The sequence below is a fragment of the Malaclemys terrapin genome, chromosome 10 (genome assembly GCF_027887155.1).
Source record: "Malaclemys terrapin pileata isolate rMalTer1 chromosome 10, rMalTer1.hap1, whole genome shotgun sequence".
Classification (NCBI taxonomy): Eukaryota; Metazoa; Chordata; order Testudines; family Emydidae; genus Malaclemys; species Malaclemys terrapin.
In genome coordinates this window covers 43,112,991-43,139,631 of record NC_071514.1, presented here as the reverse complement: position 1 = coordinate 43,139,631, position 26,641 = coordinate 43,112,991, and the positions used below count along the sequence as shown (strand labels likewise).

Below are 26,641 nucleotides of genomic sequence, written 5' to 3'. Positions count from 1 at the left end.
CATCAGTGTATGTCAGGTACAGTTCTGCTGCCCTTGGTTCATACAACAAGGATAACAACGCTTTATTATTCCTGCCCCAATAACAAGGAGACTGGGGATCCAACACCATCCATAAGTCATCATTTGGGCAAGCAATCCCATCATGCTGAGTGCCTAGGCAGAGTGGGTGTGTCCATGCAAACAAGATGAGCTCCTGAAGTCTTTTCTACAGCTCACCACTAGATGTCAGGGGAGAGCTCATTCAGACTCTGCTTACATCACTATAACTGTGGACCAAAAGCTTTTGCTGCTGAACTTTTTAGTGGCCCCATAGATCTATGCTGAGCTCACAGGCAACGGTCACGTAGCATAGCATCCCTTCTCCCCTCCTCCCGCTGCACAAACCAAGGACACTGGCACTGTGTCCTGGCTGCAGAGCGGTGTGCATAGGGGAACGTAGATCCCATCCTCCCACCACCCTTTGTGGGGAAGGACAAAGGGTCAGTCCATAGCAAAGCAAACCACTCGGCAAAGTAACTGCAGCTAAAACCATTTGAGTTGTGGTTTTGGAAGGCCTGGGAAGGACAGCTCCAGTGAGTCGAATGCCTGCCTGGAGGTCCCCATGTGGTATGCTCCTGGCCTGCTTTGCAGCAGCAGGGCTGAGCAGCCCCAACCTTTGCTGAGCCAATGGGCCATTCATTGCAAAGGGGACACTAGACACAGGCAAATGCAGTAGGTTCTGTCCACACTGGCAAAAAGAAGACCCTGTAATTTCTCCCTAGTTCCCTGGCAGTAGCAATTGTGTGAACTTCGGTATAGCTGGGCCTTGGGTGTATTTACCACCCTGCTCTCTACACTCACTGAGTCCCCCCACGCCCCTGAGCTGTTTGCACTGGGGTTTGCTTGAAAGAGGAGATGGTGTATAAAAAGCCCACCACTTTCAGTGCTTTCTTTTATTAGTGGTTCAGGGTGGAGATGGGCCTGAACCAAACCCCTCAGGTCCAAACACCCTCAGGCTTTGGGTAACTTTCAATCAGGGCCTGGAGCTTGTACCCTGGGCCCATCTCTGGTCCCAGACTGTTAGTGTTTGAGTGAGTGGGGCTCTTCTGCTAGGCTGGGGCAGCCAGCTCCTGGCTCCTGCTGCGAAGCCTTCAGCCTCTTCTAAAAGCAGGAACTAACTCCTCATTCACCACCGAATTAAATGGAGAGAGGAGGCACAGGGTGTTCTCTAAGTCCAGCCTCTGGAAGTTAAAGCGTTAGCACAGCTGGCAGCATAGATTGTGGCAGACGAGTGAAAGGCCAATGTGTCTGAATGTGATTTGTACAACGGTCCCATGTTAACTGTTCTTCCAAATGATTGGTTATTGCTAACAACCGCTAACCTTACTGAGTCAGAGCCTTGGCTTTCCCACAATAGCAACATCAGTCATTTAAAAGCAACCAACCAACCCTCCCCACATAGGCCTACTACTTGGGAGGAGAGAAGAAAGTGCTTGGAGGTGCTCAGCATGACGAGAGTCATATAAGTTTCTAGATGAATGGATGGATTTAAAGGAGAAATGTTCTTAATAAAACTATAGGTTTCGCTGCAGTGGCTTGAATTATTTGTTCATTACTGAGAAAAGCCTGAAAAGTAAGGAGGCTTTAGTGTCATGTAAAAAGGAGATTTACACACTAGATGGCAGTAAAGAACACAAAATCCACAGGTTGACTTCAAAGAAAGCAAGTTGCCCTAAATGGACCTGCTGGTGATTCCTTTATCTATCTAAACTGTTTTGCATTGGTTTTCTTGTATTAATTTAGTGCTGATGCAAAGCATAACAGTACTGGGATGAGCGTGTGGTTAAAACATTGGCTTGGGACCCAAGAGAGCTGGGATCTGTTCCTGACCGACTCTATGAGCTGTGCTTCTCTTTGTGTCAGTTTCTCATTCTGCAAAACAGGGATAATACTTCCTTGGATGCAAGAGTTAATTCATTATTTGCGAAGTGCTCATACACTATGATTAGGGCCCTATCATATTCACAGCCATGAAAAACATGTCACGGACCGTGAAATCTGGTCTCCCCCGTGAAATCTGTATAGTATAGGCTTTTACCCCATATTATACAGATTTCACGGGGGAGTCCAGCGTTTCTCAAACTGGGGGTCCTGACCCAAAAGGGAGTTGTGGGGGGGATCGCAAGATTATTATAGGGGGTCACAGTATTGCCACCCTACTTCTGCGCTGCCTTCAGGGCTGGGTGGCCGGCGAGCAGCAGCTGCTGGCCAGGCATCCAGCTTTGAAGGCAGTGCCCCGCCAGCAGCAAAGCAAAAGTAAAGGTGGCAATACCATGCCATGCCATCCTTACTTCTGTGCTGCCGCCTTCACAGCTGGGTGGCCAGAGAGTGGTGGCTGTGGGCCAAGGGCCCAGCTCTGAAGGTGGCAGCACAGAAGTAAGGGTGGCAATATCGTGACCCCCCTACAATAACCTTGCGACTCCCACCCAACCCCTTTTCGGGTCAGGACCCCTACAGTTACAACACCATGAAATTTCAGATTTAAATATCTGAAATAATGAAATTTATTATTTTTAAAATCCTGTGGCTGTGAAATTGACCAAAATTGTCCGTGAATTTGGTAGGGCCCTAACTATGATTGTCATACAAAGGACAATTAAACAGTTATTTAGGAAATGTGAAGCAGGGGCAGAGGTAAAGCATCCCGCCAGCTTGCCTCAGCTGTTTCGTGACCAGCCACCTGTTATGGTGTGGGAGTGATTTTATCTTTGTAGCCCATTCAGTTATTGGTGTCTCTGCTGAGACTGCCAGTAAGGGGCTCAGCTGCCATGTGGACACTTCTGTGGTATGTAGCCTACTGCTTAAATCTGCCTCTGTACCAAATAGCTATAGCTAATGGAGGATAGCTAATGGAACACCCATGTTGGTGTCACTAGGCATAGCTACCAGGTAACTCGGGAGAGTGGAAGGCCAAAAGTGCCGATGAAGCTCTTCTGCTCTGGGCCTACCTGAACCACAGAACTCCATTTTGTGAACTCTCACCTACTTTCATGCTAATTGTCTTGATGCTGAAGCAGAGAATATGTAATGGTCAGCTTTTCTAGCAGATGGCTGCAGTTTCACTCACACTAGCAGAAATAGTAGAGATAAAGAAGTGAGGGAAGGGAGGGGGTAGTTAGTTTGCAGGCATCTAAACCCAAGGTCACAGATATGCATAAGACTGGGAAAGTTTTCTGACAAGCTTATGTAGAGCTTATTATAACTGTTGTCTGAAAGGGAGGGGTAAGGGGGAAAAGCCAGACAAAGAGATGTATGCAAACAGTTTGGAGTATAAAAGATAAAATTTGTTTGTATTTGTTGCACTTGATTTGAGACATGCTGGTCTCCTAGTGCCATTTCAGAGCTCTGAAATAAACTTGGCTTGCTTTCTCCCTTTGGTGTCTTTATTGGTGCCAAGCACACCGGCCAACGAACCACTGTTGTCCCCTCGAGCCCTTTGGGCTGGCAACACCCATTTTTTAAAAGGTTACAGAGCCAATTCCAGCAATTACAGACCGGTAAGCCTAACTTCAGTTCCTGGCAAATTGGTTGAAACTATAGTAAAGAACAGCATTAACAGACACATACATGAACATGATACTTTGGGGAAGAAATCATGCCTCACCAATCTATTAGAATTATTTGAGGGGGTCAACAAATATAGACAAGGGTGAGCCAGTGTACTTGGACTTTCAGAAGGGCCCTCACCAAAAGCTTTTAAGCAAAGTAAGCTGTCATGGAATAAAAGGAAAGGTCCTCTCGTGGATCAGTAACTGGTAAAAGATAGGAAGCAAAGGGTAGGAATAAATGGTCAGTTTTCACAATGGAGAAAGGTAAATAGCGGGTCCCAAGGATCTGTACTGGGACCAGTGCTGTTCAACATATTCATAAATTAGCTGGAAAAGGGGTAAACAGTGCAGTGCAAAAGTTTGCAGGTGATACAGAATTACTCAAGATAGTTAAATCCAAAGCTGACTGTGAAGAGTTACAAAGTATCTCACAAAACTGGGTGACTGGGCAACAAAATGGTAGATGAAACACATAGATAAATGCTAAGTAATGCATATTGGAAAACATAATCCCAAACATATGTACAAAATGATGGGGTCTAAATTAGCTGTTACCACTCAAAAAAGAGATCTTGGCTTCATTGAGGATAGTTTTCTGAAAAGATCCACTCAATGTGCAGTGGCAGTCAAAAAAACTAAGATAATGTTAGGAACCATTAGGAAAGAGACAGCAGAAAATATCATAGTTCCACTATTTAAATCCATGGTATGTGCACACCTTGAATACTGCATGCAGTTCCAGTCACCCTACCTCAGAAAAGATATGTTAGAATTGGAAAAAGTACAGAGAAGGGCAATAAAAATGATTAGAGGGATGGAACAGCTTCCATATGAGGAGTGATTACAAAGACTGGCACTGTTCAGCTTGGAAAAGAGATGTCTCAGGGGAGATATGATAGATGCCTATAAAATCATGAATGGTATGGACAAAGCAAATAAAAAAGTGTTATTTACCCCTTCACATAACACACGAACCAGGGGTCACTCAATGAAATTAATTGGCAGCAGGTTTAAAACAAACAAACAGGAAGTATTTCTTCACACAACACACAGTCAACCAGTGGAACTCTTTGCCAGAGGATGTTATAAATGTAGATCACGCTATCAAGAGGGAGAATCTGGAATAGATTCTACAAGCCCAGGCCCACCATTATAATAAAGGAGTCTACCAAATTTGTTCAGTCTACCAACTACCGTGTTGTTGACAAGTACCAACAATATGCTGTTGGCCAAGTGGCAGGAACCCTAGGAGATCATTTGCTAAAGGGGGAATGTGCACTATGACAGCAGTTCTCAACCAGAGATCTGGGGCCTCCTGGGGGGCTGTGAGCAGGTTTCAGGGGGTCCACCAAGCCAGGCCAGTGTTCGACTTGCTGGGGCCCAGGGCAGAAAGCTGAAGCCCCACCGCATGAGGCTGAAGCCCGGAGCCCCCAGCCCTGCCACCTAGGGCTGAAGCTGAAGCCTGGGTAACTTAGCTTCACAGGCCCCCCTGTGGCATGGGGCCCCATACAGTTGCCCTGCTTGCTACCCCCAATGCTGATCCTGGCTTTTATATGCAGAAAAACAGTTGTTGTGGCACCAAGGGGCCATGGAGTTTTAATAGGGTGTTGGGGGTAGGGTGACCAGACCTCCTGATAAAATCGGGACCATCCCGATATTTAGGTGTTTGTCCCCTAAGATCGGTCGGGACGCAATTTTTTTTTTTTTTTTTGGTCCACCGGTGGACCCCTCCCCCGCATGTGTCCCAATATTTTCTTCCTCTCATCTGGTCACCCTAGTTGGGGGGGCCTCAGAAAGAAAAAGGCTGAGAACCCCTGGACTATGAGATCTGTTGCCTGGATAAGAAAAAGGAAAAACAAATTTTCCATGTGAACTAGTTAAAGGCTTGGAAAGCACAGGAGGGCCTATTTATAGACCCCAAGACCTGCCAGATGACTTGAGGCCGGAAGCGCAGCCTCCAACAGGCCCTGCAGACATTCCCATAGAAGAGAGCCACCCTACACTCCTGCGATGGCATGCTGGGAACCTGTTGGGATACTTTGGTGATCTCTTCTCCTCTCAACTGGGTCAAACCCACCTCCTGACCCACCACATCCAGATAAACCTGGGGGGCCAAACCTGAACATAGGACCCACAGAGTTCCAGAGAAACTCTGAGTAGCTCTAGAACAGGAGGTTCCTGCAGCGCTAGAACTGGGCATCATTGAAGAGTCCCAAAGTCCTTGGTGCAGTTTGGTGCTACTGGTGCCCAAACCAGATGGCACAACCTGGTTGTGTGTGGATTTCAGGGCCTTGAATGCAGCCTAACAATTTGATGCTTATCCTGTGCTCCAAATTGATGAACTCGTGGATCAGGTTGGAAAAGTGAAGTATATTATGACGTTGAATTTGACCAAGGGGTACTGGCAAATACCCCTTAGAGCTGACTCCCAGCTTTGCCACCCCTTTATAGCTATTCTATTTTATAACCATGCCCTTCGGATTGCATAGGATGCTGCCCACCTTTCAAAGCCTAATGGATCATGTACTTCATCACCACAGGCAATCTGCAGCTGCCTATCTAGACAATGTAGGGGTCTTCAGTGAAGACTGGCAATCATACTTAGTGCATGCAACAATGGTTCTGCAATTACTGAAGAAGGCTGTAAGCCCCAGTGACCCATAAGACATGTAAATTTTGCATGCAGGAGACTTAATATCTTGGGTATCTTGTAGGAAATGGGAAAATGCAGCCCCTGCAAGATAAAACAGAGGCATTGGGAAAAACTCCCATCCCCCAAACAAAAAAATATGTGTGGGCCTTTTTAGGCCTGGTCAGCTATTATTGTCTGTTTATTCCCCATTTTGTAGAATTAGCCACACCATTGATGGATCTTACCAGGACGTCTGTACCGAAAACAGTACAGCGGACATAGGACTGTCGTGGTGATTCAAAAAATAAAAGACATTTTGGGGAAGCAACCTGTGCTCTGGTGCAGAGATTCTTCGCTACCTTTTACTTTATACACAGACGCTTCCATCATAAGTTTGGGGGCCGTAATGTCTCAAAATTTTCAAGGAACAGAGCATCCAATCTTCTGCTTAAGCAGGAAGCTCCAGCAACATGAGACTAAGTACTCCACCCTAGAAAGGGAATGCTGGACAGTAGCGGCACTGCACTGTTATCTCCTCGGAGCCCCATTCCAACTACTAACGGCCCATGCTCCTTGAAATGGACGCAAGCAATGAAAGATACTAACCCATGAATTACATGGTAGTATCTGGCACTACAACTTTACACTTTTACAATAAGGCAGTGCCCAGGCTCCCAGCATGAGAATGCACACTTCTTTTCCCGAACAGAGGGATATCTTGTTCTTGGAAGAATCCTAATCCCAAAATCTTTCAGGAGGGGGAGGTATGTGATGGGGCCCCATGCTGGAGGCCCTGCAGTCATACTCACCCCACCCCAGGAAAAGAGTAGTGAAGTGGGTCCAACAGCCTGCCTAAAATGAGCCCAGCAGGCTCAGCTAAAAAGAGCTGCAGGGCTTTAGCAGGTCAATTCCTGCCTGCAATCAGAGAGGTGAAGAAGGGTGTGTCTCTCTGGCCAAAGCAGGAGCTCAATAGGCTGCATTTATTGGACCTGGGAGAGAGAGGACTTGAGAACCGTAACCCTAAGGTAATGGGTGAAGATAAAAGGACCAAATGGGAAGAGGCCCAGAGAAAACAGCAGCAGCTAATTAAAAGAGGCTATTTGTGGCTGTTGTGGATAGGATCTGTTGATCACTTGTATAGTCAACTGCTTGACCACACTTTAGTTTGTTATTTTGTGACTAAATATACTCAAGAAGAGACCAAATAACCAGTGTCAGTCAGGAAAAAGGTTCTATATGATAGCAGTCTCCAAAGAGCAGTCCTGTGAAGCGATGTTACATTTACCTTAAGCAGAAGGTGTGCTTCCCCAAAGTTCCATCCCTAAAGTCATCTCTTTATACCAGAGGTTGGCAACCTTTCAGAAGTGGTGTGCCGAGTCTTCATTTATTCACTCTAATTTAAGGTTTCGCGTGCCAGTAATACATTTTAACGTTTTTAGAAGGTCTCTTTCTATAAGTCTATAATAAATACCTAAACTATTGTTGTATGTAAAGTAAATAAGGTTTTTAAAATGTTTAAGAAGCTTCATTTAAAATTAAATTAAAATGCAGAGCCCCCCGGACCAGTGGCCAGGACCCGGGCAGTGTGAGTGCCACTGAAAATCAGTTTGTGTGCCGCCTTTGGCACATGTGCCATAGGTTGCCTACCCCTGCTTTATACCTTTCTTGTACATCGGTAAAAGGTCACCTGAAACTAGATTAAATTAATTAGTTTTTTACTGTGTTCGTTTCTGGTACCATGGTGCAACCATTTATCTCTTGTTCTGAACCTATGCCTTCCAGGTCATGATCCACTCTTATCTTTGTTCTGGGTACATGCATTTCAGGTACTAAGGGGTGTGAGACACCTCCTAGACCTGTACCAGGATAAATAAGTTTGTGAAGGGAACACCCTTTTTGTTGCTATGAGGAAACAATTATATGTCCTGATATTGACAGTTTTCCTTTCTTCTTAAGCCTAAATTTACTTCCTCTAATGCTAGATGTTATGGGATACTTAGGATAAGTGAACAGGCTTATGATAAAGGTATAGGCCAATTTGTGCTATATAACGGCTATATTAATCCTTAATAATATGTATAATTATTGTATGCCTGGAATACATATATTGCAGATAGTATTCTCAGCATAATATATATGTATGCTAGTCAGCACATATTAGTCAACAGGTCTCTGGGCTGGAACCTGGAGTAATGGGTGAGCCTAGGTTCCCCCACTGGCAAAGCACCCTAAACCCTGAGCAAAGGTCTGGATTTAAAGGGGCCAGCGATGGGGCTGAAGACTCTGGCAGGGACAGACAATTTGGTGAACACTGCTGTCCTGGAAGGGGTTCGTGTATGTGACTTGGCTGGAGGGCTGAGCCACTGAAAACCAACCTAGTGAGGTTGGCAACCTATAGAGGCCTTCAGGAGTGGGGAAAAGATAGCAGTATCTCACCCAGCCAGTAGGAGGTACTCAAGGGGTGAGTGCCACCCCATCATACACACACTTTCTTTGGGTGATTTTATCTCAAAGGATATTGAAGTAGCACATTACAGTAGCCACAGTTCTAATAATAGAAGAACAGGAGTACTTGTGGCACCTTAGGCCTTGGCTACACTTACCAGCTAGTTCGACGGCTGGAAATCGAAGTTCTGGGTTCGACTTATCGCGTCTAGTCTGGACGCGATAAGTCGAACCCGGAAGTGCTTGCCATCGACTGCGGTACTCCAGCTCGGCGAGAGGAGTACCACGGAGTCGACGGGGGAGCCTGCCTGCCGAGTGTGGACCAAGGTAAGTTCGAACTAAGGTACTTCGACTTCAGCTACGTTATTCACGTAGCTGAAGTTGCGTACCTTAGTTCGAATTAGGGGGGTAGTGTAGACCAAGCCTTAGAGACTAACAAATTTATTAGAGCATAAGCTTTCGTGGACTACAGCCCACTTCTTCGGATGCATAAGTGGGCTGTAGTCCACGAAAGCTTATGCTCTAATAAATTTGTTAGTCTCTAAGGTGCCACAAGTACTCCTGTTCTTCTTTTTGCGGATACAGACTAACACGGCTGTTACTCTGAAACCAGTTCTAATAATTTCACTCAGTAGAGGGCAATATTGACTAAGAAAAACAAGCAGCAAGTATTTGATGAATAGCTATGAATGTCCAAGTAAAATGTTTGAAAAGTTACTTCTTTGCGAACTGTGACTTTTAATTTGTCAGTGAGCCTTTGTAACATAAAACAGACTGGGCAGTGAGCAGGCTCTTATTTTTTTTACTTTCTGGGCTCTCTGAGAATTAGATTAAGGATTCAATCCAGTTAACTTTGACACATGAGTAACCTTAGTTACATGATTAGTTCCACTCACTTCAGTGCACAAAGTTACCCACATGCTTAAGCATTTGCAGAATCAGGCTCTACATGTGTTCAGTATTTTAGCAAAATGAAGTGAGTCATGCATATGCAAATCTAGGATAACTTCAGCTGTATGCCTGGGCAGTATGACATTAACATGCAGGCAGGGTTGTATTAGGATGGTGATGAGGTATCTTTCCTCTACACAAGTTTTTTCTTGAAGGTTAGGATGTGAATAGATGCAAGATGGCTTGTATTGGGTGAACCTTACAAGTTTCTAGTAAGCCATATGGAAACTACTCTGATGTAGAAATTGGGCTGAAAATTCCATGGAAGAGACTTTGCTGGAAGCTAGCCAGTACTTTTGTGTCAAAAAATACAGTACATGTTTCAGGAATAGCCTCTCAGAATGCAGAGAAGCAGGTAAATTATTTGTAGAGAACATTATTCAGTAAGATTATTTCATCTTCAAAAGTGCTTGAGTTTAAGTTGAACTGTGCATCTAGAATCTTTTGAACTGCACTTGCAGTCCTAACTCTGTGGATACCTGAAATACACTCCCTAGATGCACACACAGTCTCATGTCTCCAGGTGTCTCCTACAGAGATAGCTAACCAAACTCTGACAAACTAAACCCTTGTATTCTTTCTGTATTTCTTTCCTCTTCATTACTTAAGGGATGTGTGTGGATACACACATACTCACAGATATTAGACACTCTCTCCTTTCAAGTGAGAGAACAGAAAAGATGCTAGGTAAATCCTCCCCTAAGGCAGAGTCTGTCCTGAACTAACCTGAAATAGAAAACATGTACATAGCACCGAGGTGCCCTAGTCATGGACCAAAGTCCTTGAATGTTCATGGACCTGGAATCTCTCTCCCTAAGCTCCTGTCCTAAAAACTAACTCCTGGAGGCCATTCTAGGTTAGTGGTTCTCACCCCTCCTTGTATCACTGACCCCTACCTAAGACAGCAATCCCCCCGAACACTCACCCTTGCTTAAACTCTACAATACTTACCCATGGTGGGAAGATGGGACAGGTTTTTCCTGTGTAGCAAGCATGTTGTAATGGAGTGTTTGAGGCTAGACAACGTATTATGTAAAGATCACAAGTGACACCATATCTGGTGTTGATTACAGATTGGGCCTTAACAACCCATTGGCAAAATCAACACTGGCCAAGGGTTGGGTGAGCCTCTCTGCAGTTTTCTGCAAGGAACTAATGTTTCACAAAAGAGCTAATGAGCCAAGCTTCCTGCACACATCAGAGAAAAGTTGGGAGAGCTTCCCCAGTAGCGGAACATTGCCATGTGGTACGAGAGCTGACGAATGTCTACAAACTGGAGGAAGCTCTCAATGCATTTATAGAACTCATTCATCGAGGAGTAGCTACAGGGTTTTTAGGCCCCCAGTGACTCAATGCAAACCCAAATAGCTAAATTAACATATGGAGGCAGGAGATTCTGGGCTCCTCCCTAGGCTTCTCTGCATTAGGAAAGGTTTACCCTGCTGTGCTCATCTGCGCTCCTGCCATCTACAAACCACAGAACTAGATGTTTTTTTCAAACATATCCTGGTGCACAGCAGGGCAGCCCTTTTAAAAATTAGATTCATTCCGTTAAAATTACCATCTTTACTCTATGTCCCATCTAAGCCTGTGATTCATTGCTCCCTATAACTGCTTCTGCTCCCATCCATGGAGGGTGATCCACCATTACCCCATACACCATTAGCGAGCTCCCTACTTGTGCTGCTACAAACACAACTATTTTGGTAGGTGAACAAATCCTTTCAGAAAGCAGCCCAGACCTGCAGCTCTCTCCTGCTGAGCTGAACTCTGCTGTAACCACAGTGTTTTGCCTTGTTCAGAATTCTGGGCTGCCTCTCACAATTCAGGCAAGAGGTGCAGCTGCAAAGGCACCTTTGAATTTTTGGTAGAGGTTTGTGTGTGGGGGCAGGGTTGTTTAAATGGTTAAAAACAGCGTTTGTATTTCTGATATAAAACAGGCAACAGACAGCAGCACAGATTAGACCCCTCCTGTCAGGGTGGGTGCCAGCTCATTACCTACCTGAGGCTTGCCGATTGCCAGCATGTACTTACACAGGAAGCTTTGAGGAAGATAAAGGGGCAAGGTGGGTTCATACCTTTCTTTGAGCTGTGACACAGTTGCACTACCTGTTAGGTTTGTTTACCAGCAGGGAAGTATTTGTCTAACTCCCCCTTCACACTGTTTATTCTTACTGTGCCTGTTGCCGCCCTTGGTACTTTAATGTATTTGCTTTTCCTTGTGTAAAGAAATTCCACCTTAAGGCCTTCAGTGCTTAACATTTCCTCCATTGCTCCCTTCCCAGTCGTGAGTGCGAGCCACGGAGCAATTTCGGTGCCTGAACTCCAGAGTTAGGTGCCTTTCTCCCCAACATGGCACCACTGCGTGGCATGCAACCCTGCTTAGCTGCAGGCATCTAAACTCACTTGCTGCCTAACTTTTCACTGTAAAAGTTTCACAGGCACCAAATTTTAGACCCCAGAGCATGTGACTACCTCCTTCTCTAGACATCCAGATGCCTCTCTCTCACCCCAGACTCACGGAGATTCATGAACCAGGGGCAGGCAGCTAGGTGTTCAGCTGCCTACATTGTGTGTGGGACCCAAACCAACACCTCTGAGCATGCTGACCACATCAAGTACCATTCAAAACCCATGAGGAAGAGGTGCCCACCTTATAACTTTTAGCCTAGCGGTTAGAGCAACTGCCTAGGGATGTGGGAGATACACATTCAATTCCTCCTCTCTCATAGGAGAAAAAGGATTCAAACTGGGCTCTCTCACTTCTCAGGAAAGTGCACTAATCACTGAGCTATAAGATATTTGAATGGGGGATGGGGGGTGGGAGGGCTCCTTTAGTGGAGGCTGTATTAGTGTGGATAAATAATGAAAGCACAGCCAAATGACTGTTCCATTGAAATACTTTTAGTGGAAATTGAGGGCACACAAAATCTTGTAGAATCGGGCCTTTATGCTGTAGAGCTGGGCTTAGCTGAGCCACACATCTAGGCCACCTAGCTATTTTATAGCTCTGCTAAATAACAAGTAATGATCAAAAACTTCTCCTCCCATCCCCAAGCAGCAATGCATCCCTGCCTCCCATTTCAAACATTAGTTCAATCTCGTGACCAATCTTTACTCATTTATGAGAAACTGTCCTGCAGCTGTCTTTTGCTGTGCAGCAGTCATTGAGCATAAGGGATACAAAGCGACAATAAAGCCTGAACATACTTTTTTCCCTGCTATCATACATGGTTTAACAGGAGTTAATTTCCATGCCTCCTGATTTTTGCTGTATTTTTTTTTATGGCCATCCCCTTAATCCACTCCATTTACTAGCTGATAGAAGTGTTGTGAGGAGATTTAAAGAAACTTCAGGTCCATTCCAACTTTCCACGATACATGGCTCACCAGCTCCTCATGGTGCCAAAACATAGTAAGAATCTGCTTGTGAATCATGTTGTCAACTGTAAAGGAGAAACTACCCAATAAACAGAAATGTTGCTGCTCTTGGACTGCTTAGCAAACGGTGGCAACAGCAACTTCTCCCCTCTCCATGCTGTAATCTCATTACTTTGATGAAAAGAGCTAGATAAGAGTAAGGCATTATTACCGGATAACATGATCTAGGAATACTCTCCCCTCCCCTGGCCCCCCCACCCCAATCATTTTGAAAATGTAACCCAAACAACAAACCCAATGCTACAAAATAGAAAACACTTGCTTTTTAAATTGGTATCTTTCTTTATTCTTGGTACGGGATTCTCCAAGTGACATATCTGATTGGGAGGAGAGAATCGGAGGTGGATTAATTTCTTTCCCCCTCCTATCATATACTGTAATTATCAAAGACGGAAAAGCATTCTCTTTGGGGGGAGACCTAATGCTGATATCACACCACAGACAGAAGTATTTCTGTGTATTGACTGAAAAGCTAATCTGGAACAGATATTAGAAGTAGTAAGTGTCTGCACAACAGTGCTGCAGGGCAAATGTGTGAGGATGTGTGTCTGTGTGTTAGTTACTTCTTGGTAGCAGCAGGGGCACCAAATAGGGAATGGGGAGAAAAACAAGCAAATTACAGTACCTTAGAGTGACCAACCCACTGTCCTGTCTCTGACCCACTTTGGCAGGCTGTCCAAGCAGTACAGAATGTTGCTGTTCAGTTAGGCAATGCACTTAGCATAAAGTGACTCAACAACCCTATTTTGTCAGACAGTTCCAGGGATTTTAGACACAGGTCAGCGGAACTGACTTTTCCCATGTATTCAAGAAGATAAAGAGAAAGCAGAGAGCCAGAGGCAAACCCTCCAGTCTGTCAGCATTGGAAAGTCTAATAAGGATCATAATGTAATGAACTTTAACTCCCCTCCTCCCAATCCCACAATCACTTCTGTTTATTTGACTGGGCATTTTGGAAGAATTCACTGGGCCAGATGCTCATTTGGTATGAATCAGGGTTCCGCTGTTGAAATCAATGGAGCTATGCTGTTTTACATAGGCTAAGGAACTGGCTCACTGTCTCCAGTGAGGCTCTCGGTTACATATTCATACTACTTCATTTTACACTGACAGCTCACTCTTCCATCAACATCCCCTTCTTCTGATAATGGGCCCTACTTTCTTGGATCCCAGCTGTAATCCAGTGCTGCAGCAAAAGCTTTTCTATTTTGAATTATCCATTTATATTTGGTATGATAGACAAGTATACCAAGGACTAACAGCTTGATTTTTCAGAAGAGCTGCAGCTTCCATTGATATCAGCACCTCTAAAAAAAAAAATAAAAATCAGATACTGCACTCTTCCCTGGTACTGCTTTTTATTATGTATGAGAGGGTCAAAGGCTTTTCTCATTCTCATTTTTTCCATTAGAAATATCAGGAATGTAAAGTCTGTTTTTTGGGGATTTTGCGAGAGAAGTTGTTGGCAGTCTCATGCATATTCCAAATTGTTCTAAAACTTGACTGGAGGGGTAGAGGTGTGGAATCGAAGGCTTTTCCCCCCTCAACTTTTTGTAGGATATTTGTACTAAGTATGTGTTGATGAAAACAACCTTTATTCACTGTTTAAAACACTTTCCATCTCAACCAGGTTTCACTTTCTTAGTACTTGTTTTGTCACTGTTCTACTAGCTTTCTAGAGATTCAATTATCCAGGATACAAAAAATGTGTATTTCCAATAAAAAAAACAAGAAAAATTCAGGCCTTTGTTATACATCCTTAAAGCAGCAAAAGAGAGCAAAAATCACTTTTCTTCTTACCTTTTGAGGCACCTTTACATGATCCTCGCCTTTACTTTTGATTTTGCACTCTCAGATCACAAGATATAGATATCCCAAAACCAAATTTTTGGGCAGAGTTGTGTAGCTAGACTACTAAATCCTATAACTTGGAACCACAATTAGAGGCAGGGACAAATCAGAGACGGCCTAATTTTAAAAGGACACATGTATGTATGATGGACATCACTGAACTGGATTAGATTTAGACTAGCGATGTCCATAGAAAATTAAAAATCACATAGTGAGGGCACATTGCTTACTGTGGGGGTGAGAGGAATCTTCACCAACCTAGTCTGAGATAGCCAGAAAAGTGCTTGAAGTAATAAAACTGCCTTTCAGAAGGTTCTGCTGAATGCAAAAAGTGATGTTACCAGTACTTAAGTCTGAAGGCTAGTGGGTTGTAGAGCAGACTAAGGCTTTTCATTGGGGGTAGTGCAGGGTGTAGCCATGCTGGAGGGGTTACATTCTTTCTGCGGAGAAATTCTGTACACAGATATCTCCCTCAGGCACTGGGGGTGGAGACTAGAGGACTGGAAAGGTAGTTGTTGGAAGCAGGGACAATTACATTTAAGTCATTTGCGTGCAAGTTTGGCAATGAGAGATTTCCATTCTGCCCTCTTCCCTGTGATATAAGAAGGAGTGAGGAGCTGCAGTACTGGCTCCTGCTGTCCCCTAAAGTATCCCTGACACAGAGCCTCTGTGTTACAGATCACATACATTCCGCAGTCATAGCTGTTCTGCTGGGCAGGTGCCTTCTCCTCTACGAAGGCCACTTTGCCTCCTCTTTTTCCCAGAAATGCCTCCAGCTTCCCTGCCACCAGCTTGGCATGGGCAGAGTTGCTCTTACTGTGGGAGTCATAATGGGCAAAGCAGTTTTTGTCCCGGAAGTAAACCAAGAGGCTCCAATGGGTGCCCCCAGCAGCCTGGTTGGAGTTATCATTGATGGCCAGGAACACAACCTCCTTGTGTGGGAGGCCCAGCGGCTTCAGGAACATGGCTACTTCCTCCTGGCTGGTGGCACACTTGATGAACTGAGCCACTTCAGGGCTGACAAAGCATACTTGTTCGGAAAAGTCTTGGAACTGGTCACTAGCAAAGTACTCAAAAGCAAACCCAATGATGTGGTCATTAAGCCAGCTGGGGGGATCCAGCAAGGAAACATCCGACTGCCTCAGCAAACTGTCCACATAACTCAGAACAACAGGGTCCATTCTGCACAGGCAGGGGCCACAGCAGTCCAAGTAAGGTCAAAAGCTAAGATAAACCAAAGGGGATAAGATAAGTTACTATCCAAATAGGCTGCACCTTTTATACTGTGAAGGAGCAACTATATCGGACATTGAGTCATGTGAAAACTAAGGGATTTTCCCCACCTGTGTTTAAGGAATGAGGGTTAAATAATCGATCACATTTCAAGAAATGTAAAAAGGGAGAGAAGGGAGGTTTGCAAGTACATTCCCCCTACCCAGTGATGTGTGGAGGAGGATGCGTGGGGCCTCCTGGATCCTCAGGCTAATCCTAGAAACTGCATTGCAATAATATATCGGCAAGGAAGGATGGTTCAGTGGTTGGAATGCTAGTCTGGGCTGTGGGAGATGTGGGTTCAATTCCTGCTTTGCCACAAGCACCCTGTGTAATCTTGGGCAAATCACTTGGTCTCTCTCTGCCTGACTTGTAAAATGGGTATAAACAGTAATTCTCTACCTCCCAGGGCTGTTGTGAGAATAAACACATTCAAGATCATGAGGTGATCAGACACTATGGTGATGGGGCCAGATAGGTACCTAAGATAGACAGATGGATGCATGGCTTGTGATGTCAGAAGAACTACTTGGTCCACGCAAAACTGCTTGTCTTCCAGCTTGATGGAAAGGCAGCTGCCTGTAATGGGAGGAATACACTAAAGAAAAACAAGATTACTAACATGATAAAACTCCCCCACATGCAAGCACTCCTTAGGACCCAATTTAGCAACTTTGTTACTTCTTGGACTGTCTAAATCTATATTAAGTATGTGTTAATTCAAGATGTTCATTAACCCCAACTGAAATCCTCGCTTGACACACTTCTGCTCAAAGAGAAAGGATTTAGTAGTTATACTGTTTACTGGTCTCCTGACTAATCATAAGGAAGAGGTGTTGTAAAAAATAATTAAGGATGGTTGCTCTAAAGAGTGGCCTACCTCAACATTTAGCTCATGTTGAGATTCTTCTCTGGACAGTTCTAGGTATCTATTTGCCCCACCCCTAATTGATCCTTGCTTCAGCAGGCAAATAAAAACAACTGAATAACCCTACACTGCCCCAAATACCTGACCTAAAGAGAGATTCAGGTACCAAATGAAGATTTTATTAAAAAAAGGGGGTTTATAGAAGTTTCTGGAATTCAACAGCTGTTTGGGGATTTAAATTTTCCTCTGTAATGTTGGAAACCAAAACACAAAAGCATTGTGTACATGTATGTATTCTCACCATGGGGTGAATCACAACTCAGCAGGTAGTTATGACCACCCCTCCCTTCCCTTATTGCAAAATACGAAGGAGATTTTGGGTTAGTCCTGGTATAGAAAAAGACTGAGAACCCCTCTGGGTTAGAGCATAAGAACTGGGATGTGAAACGGACTAACAAAGGTGAAATTGACTAATCTAATGTCCAAGTGAAATGCACATTAATGAGACAGCATAAATAATAAAAATGAAATCAGACTTTTAAAATCAAATTTTTAAAAACATATTTTTAAAAAAGTATCAACACAAGGAAGGAAAAGAGCTATTTAATAGTAAATAATAAGCACTGTCTGCACTTTCAAACCCAGATTAGGATTTGCCCAGTAGAAGATTCCCCCTGCTGAGGGAAATTGCTTAGTGGTGTGGGGCTGACAGTGACTTCTATGCCTCCCCATTTCCTCCCCTTGCCCAAGCATCTCCATGCCTGGTGATCCTCAACTGCTAAAACATGCTGGAATCCACAGGCTGCTCTACTTAATGCCGGGTACTGGGCTGACAGATTGATGGCCCCAGAATCAAGGAATTGTAAAGGTGGCTTTAAATAACTTTTGCTCCCACACACTCCCGAGCCATGCCACGTGCAGCACAGAAGCAAGCCAGGATTTGGCCCTATACTTCCAAAGTGCTGTGCAAAAATTAATGTGTCACTTTAGTATGATTCATTGTAACCAAGGCAACACCTATCCATTATGATAGAAAACAGCTCGAGCATGGTTTGTTTACACATTAGGAAGGAGTGGATTTGGGCTCTTCCTCATGGCAACAAAAAAAGCCTTTCCTAGGCTAGATGTATGTAAATGAAGATAAGCCTAAAATTAACCTATCAAATCTTGGCATGGTCCCTTTAACATGTGACTTTGCCAAAGAAAGCCTGTTAAATAGAATAACAATGACATGCATGTTAAATGTGTAATATACTGGAAGGAAGATCCAAGGTAACTTGCATGAAACAGGTTGGATGTGTAATACACAGGAAGGAAGGCCCAAGGTGACATATCTTAACTTTTAAAAGCCCATTATTATTTCTACTGAGCCAGACACAATGGTATCTGGGACCATTTCACATGTTACTTTGGACTCAGATCCATTATTTCCAAATGTAAGGAGTAAGTACAATGGAACAACCTGGAGTTTAGGACAGTAGAAAAAACATGGAGAATGCATTAAGTCTCCAAGACTCCCAAACTCTCACTTAACTGAAATACTGGATAAACAGGTATATACCTCACAATACAGTCTAAAAGTGGGCAGTCTTTGGCCAGTCTGCTAATGAGAAACTTCTCAGATGTGTGCTTCATCTTCTCCCAGAGACATGCAGATCAAAACAGCAAACTTGCCAATCAAGCCTTGCAAGGATTAATGTTTGCACGATGAAGCTTGCATTCTGAACTTTGTTCTTTTTCCTCCCTGTAGCAATGAAACTTGGCTTTCCATTTTTTTTTTTTAAGTAAATAATTTGGTGGCTTCCCACAAGGATTCTCTTGTTCCGATTATAATGAACAACACTTAATTGCTACTAGCTACTACTTTTAATTTTATTGCCATCTGGTATTTGTGAAACTGCTTGTAAGATCTGCATGATGACTCACCAGATGTATTGCAGAGCTTAAAGGAGAACACTTCACAGACTCTCATTTAATTCCAGAGCCACTCAGCATAAGTGGTACATACTGCACCACAAATAGTAGAGCCGGTTTGGAAAGTGCAGCTTTTTCTCTGTGAAACAGAACCTTCCAATTAGAACTAAAGATGAACTCTGTGTGAAGTTTGGATTGGATCCAAACTTTTCTACAGGTTAGGGGTGTTTCAAGTTCAAGTCACAAAATTCCAATCAGAACTTCCCACATATCTTAAGGGGAGTCTTTTTCAGCTCTCAGTTACAGATCTGACCTACTCTTTGTAGAGAATTTCTAGCATACCTCATACAAAATCCCTAATAATTTAGAAGAAATACCAATTGGCTACAACGAGGACTACAGCAGTAATCAAGATTATAAACAAGAGTAATGCTCTGTTTTTTTGTCAAGTAGCTGGCTGAACATGTGAAAGCAACATATACTTCTCTGCTTTCCTGCTGGATAAAGCAACTGGGTATTGATTTTGAAACAAATGCAGATGGGCATGCCTTCTTTCTGAGTGGAAGTTGAAGATCCAGAGTATTTGGGGACACAGGAAAGTAATTTAAATAGAAATGTGACTTTTATATTAGTATTTGGGTTTATTCTATCAAGTCCCACTTCTGAAGTTGTCCAGATGGTTCAGTAATTTAAAAGGTTACCTTGCATTAAGATGACTGAATTACCACATTAATATGCCATATTCTTTTTTTCTGTCACATCTGAGTTATTGCAACCTTAATTTTTTTACTGGTTATTAGTAGCACTTAAGACAGAAGTGTGATTCTTAAGTTGATGGTGTCCCTTTGAAGCCAAAATTTAGGGTGGTGGTGGTGGTGGTGGTGTTGTTTTACTAAAATTTTGCAAAACCTGAATTATTTTAATAAAACATAAATGAAGACTTTTTAAAGTTGTGAACACAAACTGTGCCACGCTGTGCTAGTGCATGAGAACCAGGAAGTGAAACTGACTAGAAATTGACACAGAAAAAGTGAAAGTCTATTTTTATCATCTAACCTGAGCAAAAAAGAACAAACGGTGAAAAGTGAATCAGATTTTGTTACACTTCTGTTTTAATAATATGTTAAGAACATATGGATAGAATATTTTAAAATATGTTATTTATTGTGCTCTTTAGTAAATCTACAAAATTTGGAGAAAGCCCAAAAAACCAGCAGAGGAAGATATTATCCAAACCTTAGATACAGAAACATTGAGGAACAGAGACATTAAATGATTTGCCCAAGGTCATATAGGAAGTCTTTGGCAGAGATAGGAATATAAACCCACCTCTCAGCCCCATGATTTAACCACAGTACCATCCTTATAACCAATGTAGTTTTTGATGCCATGTCAGTGCTTTTTCATAGATTCCAGGCCCAGAAGAGCCCACTGAGGGTTATCTACACTTCAATACAAAACTTATGGCGCTGAGGTCAACTGATTGGAGCTCATGGGGCTCAGGCTGTGGGGCTAAAATAGCAGTGTAGACACTGGGGTCTGGACTGGAGCCTGGGCTCTAATACCCACTCCCCTCACGGGATTTAAGAGGCCAGGCTCCAGCCCACATCTGAATATCTACATTGCCATTTTTAACCCTGCTGCCTAAGTCCCACAAGGGCCAGCTATAGCCATGCCTCGGGTCTTTTTATTGCAGGTTAGATGTACCCTGTGATCATCTAGTTTGACCTCCTATATGGCACAGGCCAGAAGACTTCCCCAAAATAATTCCTAGATCAGATTTTTTAGAAAAACATCCAATCTTGATTTAAAATGGAGATTCCATCACATTGTTCCAATGGTTAATTTCTCTGTTAAAAATGTGCCTTATTTCCCATCTTAATTTGTCTAGCTTCATCTTTCAGCTATTGGATTGTGTTATACCTTTCTCTGCTAGACTGAGAAGCTAATTATTAACATTTGTTCACCATAAGTACTTCTAGTCTATAATCAAGTCACCCCTCAACCTTCTCTTTAAGATAGATAAACTGAAGGAGCTCAACCTATCACTATAAGGCGTGTGATTAGAGGATTAGAAAACATTCTCGTGGCTCTTCTCTGAACCCTCTCCAATCTGTTAAGATCCTTCTTGAACTGTAGGAACCAGAACTGGACACAGTATTCCATCAGCAGTCACATCAGTGCTTTACAGAGGTAAAGTAACCTCTCTACTCCTACTAAACATTTCCTTGTTTATGCATCCAATGATTGCATTCTCTCTTTTGGCCACAACATCACACTGGGATCTCATGTTCAACTGATTATCCACCATGACCCCCAAATCCTTTTCAGAGTCACTGCTTCCCCCAGCCTGTAAGTATGGCCTACATTCTTTATTCCTCGATGTATACCTTTACATTTAGCCATATTAAAATGCATATTGTTTGTCTGTGTCTGGCTTACCAGGCGATCCAGATCTCTCTGTGTCAGTGACCTGTCTTCATTAATTATCAGTCCCCCAATTCCGGTGTCATCTGCAAAGTTTCAGTGATTGTTTTTTTCCAGGTTATTAATATTAAATAGCATAGGGCCAAGAACCAATCCCTGCTGGATTTCACTAGAGGAACACATCCATTCAATGATGATTCCTCATTTACAATTACCATATGATAAAATGGATTTAAAAATAGCTAACTGATGTAACAGTAATGTGTCATGTTCATTTGATATCTTTCTGATTTTTTAAAATCAAAATGCCATGCAGTACCAAGTCAAAGTCTCATTTTCAATGGTATTGAAATTTGATGGGATATTGATTTCTACTTTGTCATTGACTGTCCTGGACTACTAGCATGACTACCACCAAATTGTTGTTTGCAGGACATTGTTAATTTAATCTACATCTTCATATATGTCAGAGCTGCTAATATATTATATTACTTAATTCCAGCACAATAAAACATCCTTCCAAAGTTATGAAAATTTACCAGCCCAGGCACGAGGTTTACTCATCCACCGCTTACAATAAGTATGATTATTATTTACAAAAAACGAATGCTATTTGAATAACTTGTCAATTAAAGGTTATGCACTGTAGGGTAAGTCGAATGTCACAGGGCTTCAGTTAGGTTCTAGATGGTAGAAGTTAAGGAAAATTTTCACAGTTCTCACATGCCTACATACAGAAAAGACCGCATCCACAGACAATGCCTAAGCCTTCCACTTTGTTACCAAAGCTCAGAGACCAGCCTGATCCAGCTGCAAGATGGAATAGCATTATTTACATATCAATAAAGCAAGCCTCAGAATTCTACTTTGTTTCAAAATCCTATATGGTAATAAAAAGTCTTTGAACTTAAATAAAATTTACACAGGCCAGGACTGCAGCCATGGGCTTATATTTTACTCAAGGGTGGGGGCAGGGAGAAAGATGTGAGATCAGCAGAGTACAGCAATCTGATCTGGGGGAGATGAAGCTTGGTGAACAGAAGGGGAAAAAATCACCTCAGATAACATCAGAATCTGGAACTTAAGTAGAAAAATCAGAAAGCAAAGTGGATCACTATTCACTTATTTTTCAAGCAGCATTTATTCAACAGAATATTGAAAAGGCCTAAAGAAAGAACATACTTAAATCAAAGTGTGCATCTTCCTCCTGAAAAAGAATACCATTCCGTATGGTGGAATTTAGTCATAAGAATTGCTTTGGGCACTATGTTGTTTGATCTTTTAAAAATAGTATCCACTGTAACTGACATGATAACATAGCTATCAGGTGACATGGCTGATCCCAGTGTTTTTAGTTGGTATAATCTGAGCATTTACAAATGCAGTTATATAATATTAGACAATAAGAGACTGTCACAGGATTGCTGTACCTCTCTGGGTGAGTATGCTGCTATGCCTCAGTTTTCCTTCTTTTGATGAATCAAATGCCACTCCCCTTCTGAGGTCTGAAGGCCATTCAGCTCTTCACATCCTTGTGTGTGGGCTCCCCAAATTCTTTCTGGACCTCTTCCCAGGGCTTCATAGATAAACTTGCATCACAGCTTTGCTATGCATCCCTAACAAGGCTTCACAATAATCTTGCTTCTGCCCTAACTCCCTCTATATCAGGAGCGCTATTGATCCAGCCCTCCTCCTGTGAGGTGGCAGATTCCGGTTCACTTCTCCTTGTCATGCAGAGGAGGTGCTGAAGCCTGGGGTCTACCACATGCACCCCAGGTGGGTGCTCTAAGTTTAACCACTGTGGTAAAGATGATAAAACTGCTGATCCTCCTCTCCCACCCAGCTGTTTTGTGGAGTTAAGTATTGGGCTGCCTAAGCAGTTTGTGTGGCCTGATCACAAGGCAGGTGTGGTCACAAGCTGCCTATATCCCCCTGGTTGGTGGATCACCAGCAGATAGATGCCAAACCCTAAGAGAATGGGGTTCATCACACTCCCCTTGCCCCACATCTCCTATGAGCTAACGTGGGCAGCTCTCCCTTTGAACTGAAAGAACCCAAAGCTTTAGACTGCGGGCGGGGCATGCTGCAAGGCCCATGGGTAAGGCTCAGGCAGGGCATACAGGTAGGGTGACCAGATAGCAACTGTGAAAAATGGGACAGGAAATGGGGGTTAATAGGCGCCTATATAAGAAAAAGTCCCCCAAAACGGGACATCTGGTCACCCTACGTACAGGGGTGTGGCAGGGCTGGCTAGTTTATGGGGTAACAGAGACGGGGGTGCTTCTCGCATGAAGATGCTCCCAAGGGCACAGAAACACGCCCGGTTTGTCCAAGGCAGGCAGCTCTCCCCGCGGGGTGCAGCAGGCACTGGCCCCTTCTGCCCGAACAAGCCCCCACTCGGCTCAGACGCTGCAGTTACGAGCGCAGTGTGCAGACCTGAGGGGATAACGGGGGCTCCAGCGGGGCGGACTTTGCCCACTGAAGACAATTTGTGGGGCTCGAACCCCCCGGGAGGAGCCAGAGCGGCCCCGACCCATGCCAAGGAGGGGCCCTTTCCACACCGCCGCGCCTCACCTGCCACCTCATAGCCCGGGCACCACCGAACCGCAGCAGTCCCGAGCCAGCAGGCCCCTGTCGGTTCAGTTGCTAATGACAGCCGTAAAGGTAGAAAAAACACTGTCGTAAACCGGCATTGCGCTGTACAACGCCCGTGGCGTGGACAAGGGAACGGGAGGGGGTCAAACTGGCCCCGCCCCTAAAGGGGGCTAATTAGCATAGGGCTCAAAACGAGGTAGCGAAAGCGACGCAGAAAGCTACAGCGCAGGCGCAAAAGAGAGCGCGGAAGCCGCAGATGGTTAGAAAGGAGCGCGGCTGGAGAGCGGGACCTGGGCTAGTAGGGGGCGTGTTCTCTCGAGGCTCTGGGGGAGGGGCGTATCCAGTGGCCTCAGGGGACTGGCGGGGGCGCGGCCGGAGGCGTGTCTAAGTAGCGTGGCCGCGCGGGCTGGGCGCGAGTCAGTGCATCTGCCGGGCACGCGCGCCGGTGTGTGTCGCGCGCAGGCTAGTTGGGCAGTGTGAGACGCGCAGTATCTGTGCGAGCCAGGGCGGGAGGGAGTTGGTGCCGGAGGAGCCCGGAGAGCGACCTCCCTGCCAGTGCCTCCGAGCGAGTGGCTGGGGCGGCGGGGAGTGAGCTGAGGGATGCGCCGCGTCCCTAACACCCAGGTGAGAGAGCGGCCACTGCTGAGGAAACCTAAGAGACCTTCCCCACCCCATCCCGCGCGGGGCGCGCCCCGCCACTGCCCCCCCGCCGGGGCCCGCCCAGCTTTCTCTTCCCTGCGTCCGGGTGGGGGTGGACAGCCCCGCCCCCCCGTCCTTGCATCCCCCGGGTGGGGGGGACAACAGCGCCGTCCCTGCATCCCCCGGGTGGGGGGGGGGGCACAGCCCCGCCCCGCCAGGCCCCCCGTCCCTGCATCCCCCGGGGTGGGCGTGGGGGACACAGCCCCGCCACGGTCTCCCCGTCCCTGCGTCCCCCCAGGTGTGTGTGCGCGTTTGTGGGGGATAAGCCCTGACACTGCTGTTCCTTCCGTCCCGTCCCTGTATCCCCCCAATGGGAGCGGGGAACCTGACCTGCCACTGCGCCCCCTGTCTTTCTCCCTTAGGCGGGTTTTTCAGCATCTGCATTCTTCCTCTCTTCAGTCCTCTTTTATAATATCGACCATTGCCTCCCCAATAAGTTTAGGGTCTTTAGCTGCATCCTTGATGTTGCTGGGTCTCTTGCATGCATGCCTTGTGGCTCCCTCAGACAGAGAAGACAAGTCTTTATTGGAGTGGGGTGAATAAGACCATGCATTTCAGATGGGTGGGGTTATGCCCTGTATGTTTTCTTTGCTCTCTTCTCCCCCACCCCATATTCCTGTGTTGGTGCCATTGCAGCTTTTATTAGGGGAGGGGTATGCTGGGGCCCAGGGCCTCGGATGGGGAATGGAGTATAAGATGCCTGGAAATAGTGAACTGTGAGCAGAGGTCAAGATTTTCGAACTTGGGTGTCTAAAGTTAGACCCCCTACATCAATATTTAGCTAAATAAATACCTTAGAAATAGGTACCTAAATAAATGTGCTGATTTTCAGAGGTGCTGAGTACCCACACCTTCTGCTGACTGCAAAGCTGTTCCATTGAAGACAACGATATTTGCGGGTGCTCAGCACCGGTAAAACATCTGCCATTTATATAGGTGCAAAGTTGTGTGTTGTCTTGGGTATGGTTTGTGAGAACTAAATGGCAATGTTATATTCCATCTATTCAATGAAACAGGTTTTGCTTTATATTAAGAAAAACTTAATACATCTTTTCATTTGGTTATTGTTACAGAAGGTAGTATGGCCTTGTAAAGCAAAACACTTAGTGTTATGGCCCCATCTGCGCTATAAAATCTACCATATTAGATACCTGGTTACAACATTTTGATCTTCCAGCATGGTTAATACAAGGTTTGGGCTTGCAAGCTAACTAAAACTGACAGATATTTTAACTGTGTTCCCAAATTGTGCTACAGCTTTGGACAAATCATACCTCTGTAAGACGATGATAACGATGCTGGTCAATTGCTGAATCTGTGATGAAAAGAGTAAAATTAAAGAGCGAAGGGGGGAAGCTTTTTTCAATTGGCAACCCATAGAAGAGGTCTCATTGTTTTTCCATATGTCTTTTATTAGAGTTGGATAGATTCCTTGTTGCATTAAGGATTTTCTCAAAACATTTGGTTTCTTTTACTGTCATTTTACACTGGATAGGAAATAAGGTAAGTTACTTTTTGGCATGTCAGAATAGTGGCAGGATTTGTTGCAATACCTAAACACCTATGATTCATGGTCAGTGTTTTGGTGATATATTTGTTCGTGCTGATGCTTCATTCTCTCGGTGTTGCTCAAAGGGGAAAGTGGAGAACACTGCAGTGTAGACTACTATCTATTAGCAAGTTAGCAAAATTAGTGTCGTCAGTACAAGGCTAGGAAATTACTCCAGGCAATAAATGCTTCAAATAATATTTCAAATGGTTATTAAAGGATGCAGTATCCTGATTAATTTTTTTATAGGAGTACTTTAAACTATGGCATAGTGTGCATAATATACAGTGGACAATGTTACCTCTTTAAATTTATAATCAATTATTTTATTTTGAGTCTTCATTGAGCATTATAGTTTTTGTGAAGCAAGCTTAAGTGATGAGTTTGTTTAAGGTAAAATGATGATGCAG

The 26,641-nt window shown here is 44.3% G+C and overlaps 2 protein-coding genes across 14 annotated transcripts in view; one reads left to right on the top strand and one right to left on the bottom strand.

The window, feature by feature from the left end:
• Positions 1 to 14,397: 14,397 nt before the first annotated feature.
• Positions 14,398 to 24,098, bottom strand: SENP8 (SUMO peptidase family member, NEDD8 specific). 8 transcript variants are annotated; one of them, XM_054041212.1, is made up of 5 exons: positions 23,963 to 24,097; positions 22,819 to 22,964; positions 21,404 to 21,474; positions 16,662 to 16,777; positions 14,398 to 16,131 (listed from the first exon to the last, which is right to left on the bottom strand). In XM_054041212.1, exon 5 carries the CDS (start codon positions 16,086 to 16,088, stop codon positions 15,450 to 15,452), a length of 639 nt encoding a protein of 212 aa, XP_053897187.1. In that variant the 5' UTR covers positions 16,089 to 16,131; positions 16,662 to 16,777; positions 21,404 to 21,474; positions 22,819 to 22,964; positions 23,963 to 24,097; the 3' UTR covers positions 14,398 to 15,449. The 8 variants fall into 8 exon arrangements, with proteins under 8 accessions (XP_053897187.1, XP_053897189.1, XP_053897185.1 ...); XM_054041214.1 differs by having other exon boundaries at positions 16,662 to 16,758; XM_054041210.1 differs by having other exon boundaries at positions 16,662 to 21,474.
• A 331-nt stretch (positions 24,099 to 24,429) lies between these two features.
• MYO9A (myosin IXA) overlaps positions 24,430 to 26,641 on the top strand; it is a 496,830-nt gene continuing 494,618 nt past the window's right edge. For all 6 annotated transcript variants that reach the window (XM_054041538.1, XM_054041539.1, XM_054041540.1 and 3 more), the window contains exon 1: positions 24,430 to 24,607. The gene's annotated coding sequence lies outside the window, so the exon portion shown is untranslated. The remainder of the gene's footprint in view (positions 24,608 to 26,641) is intronic.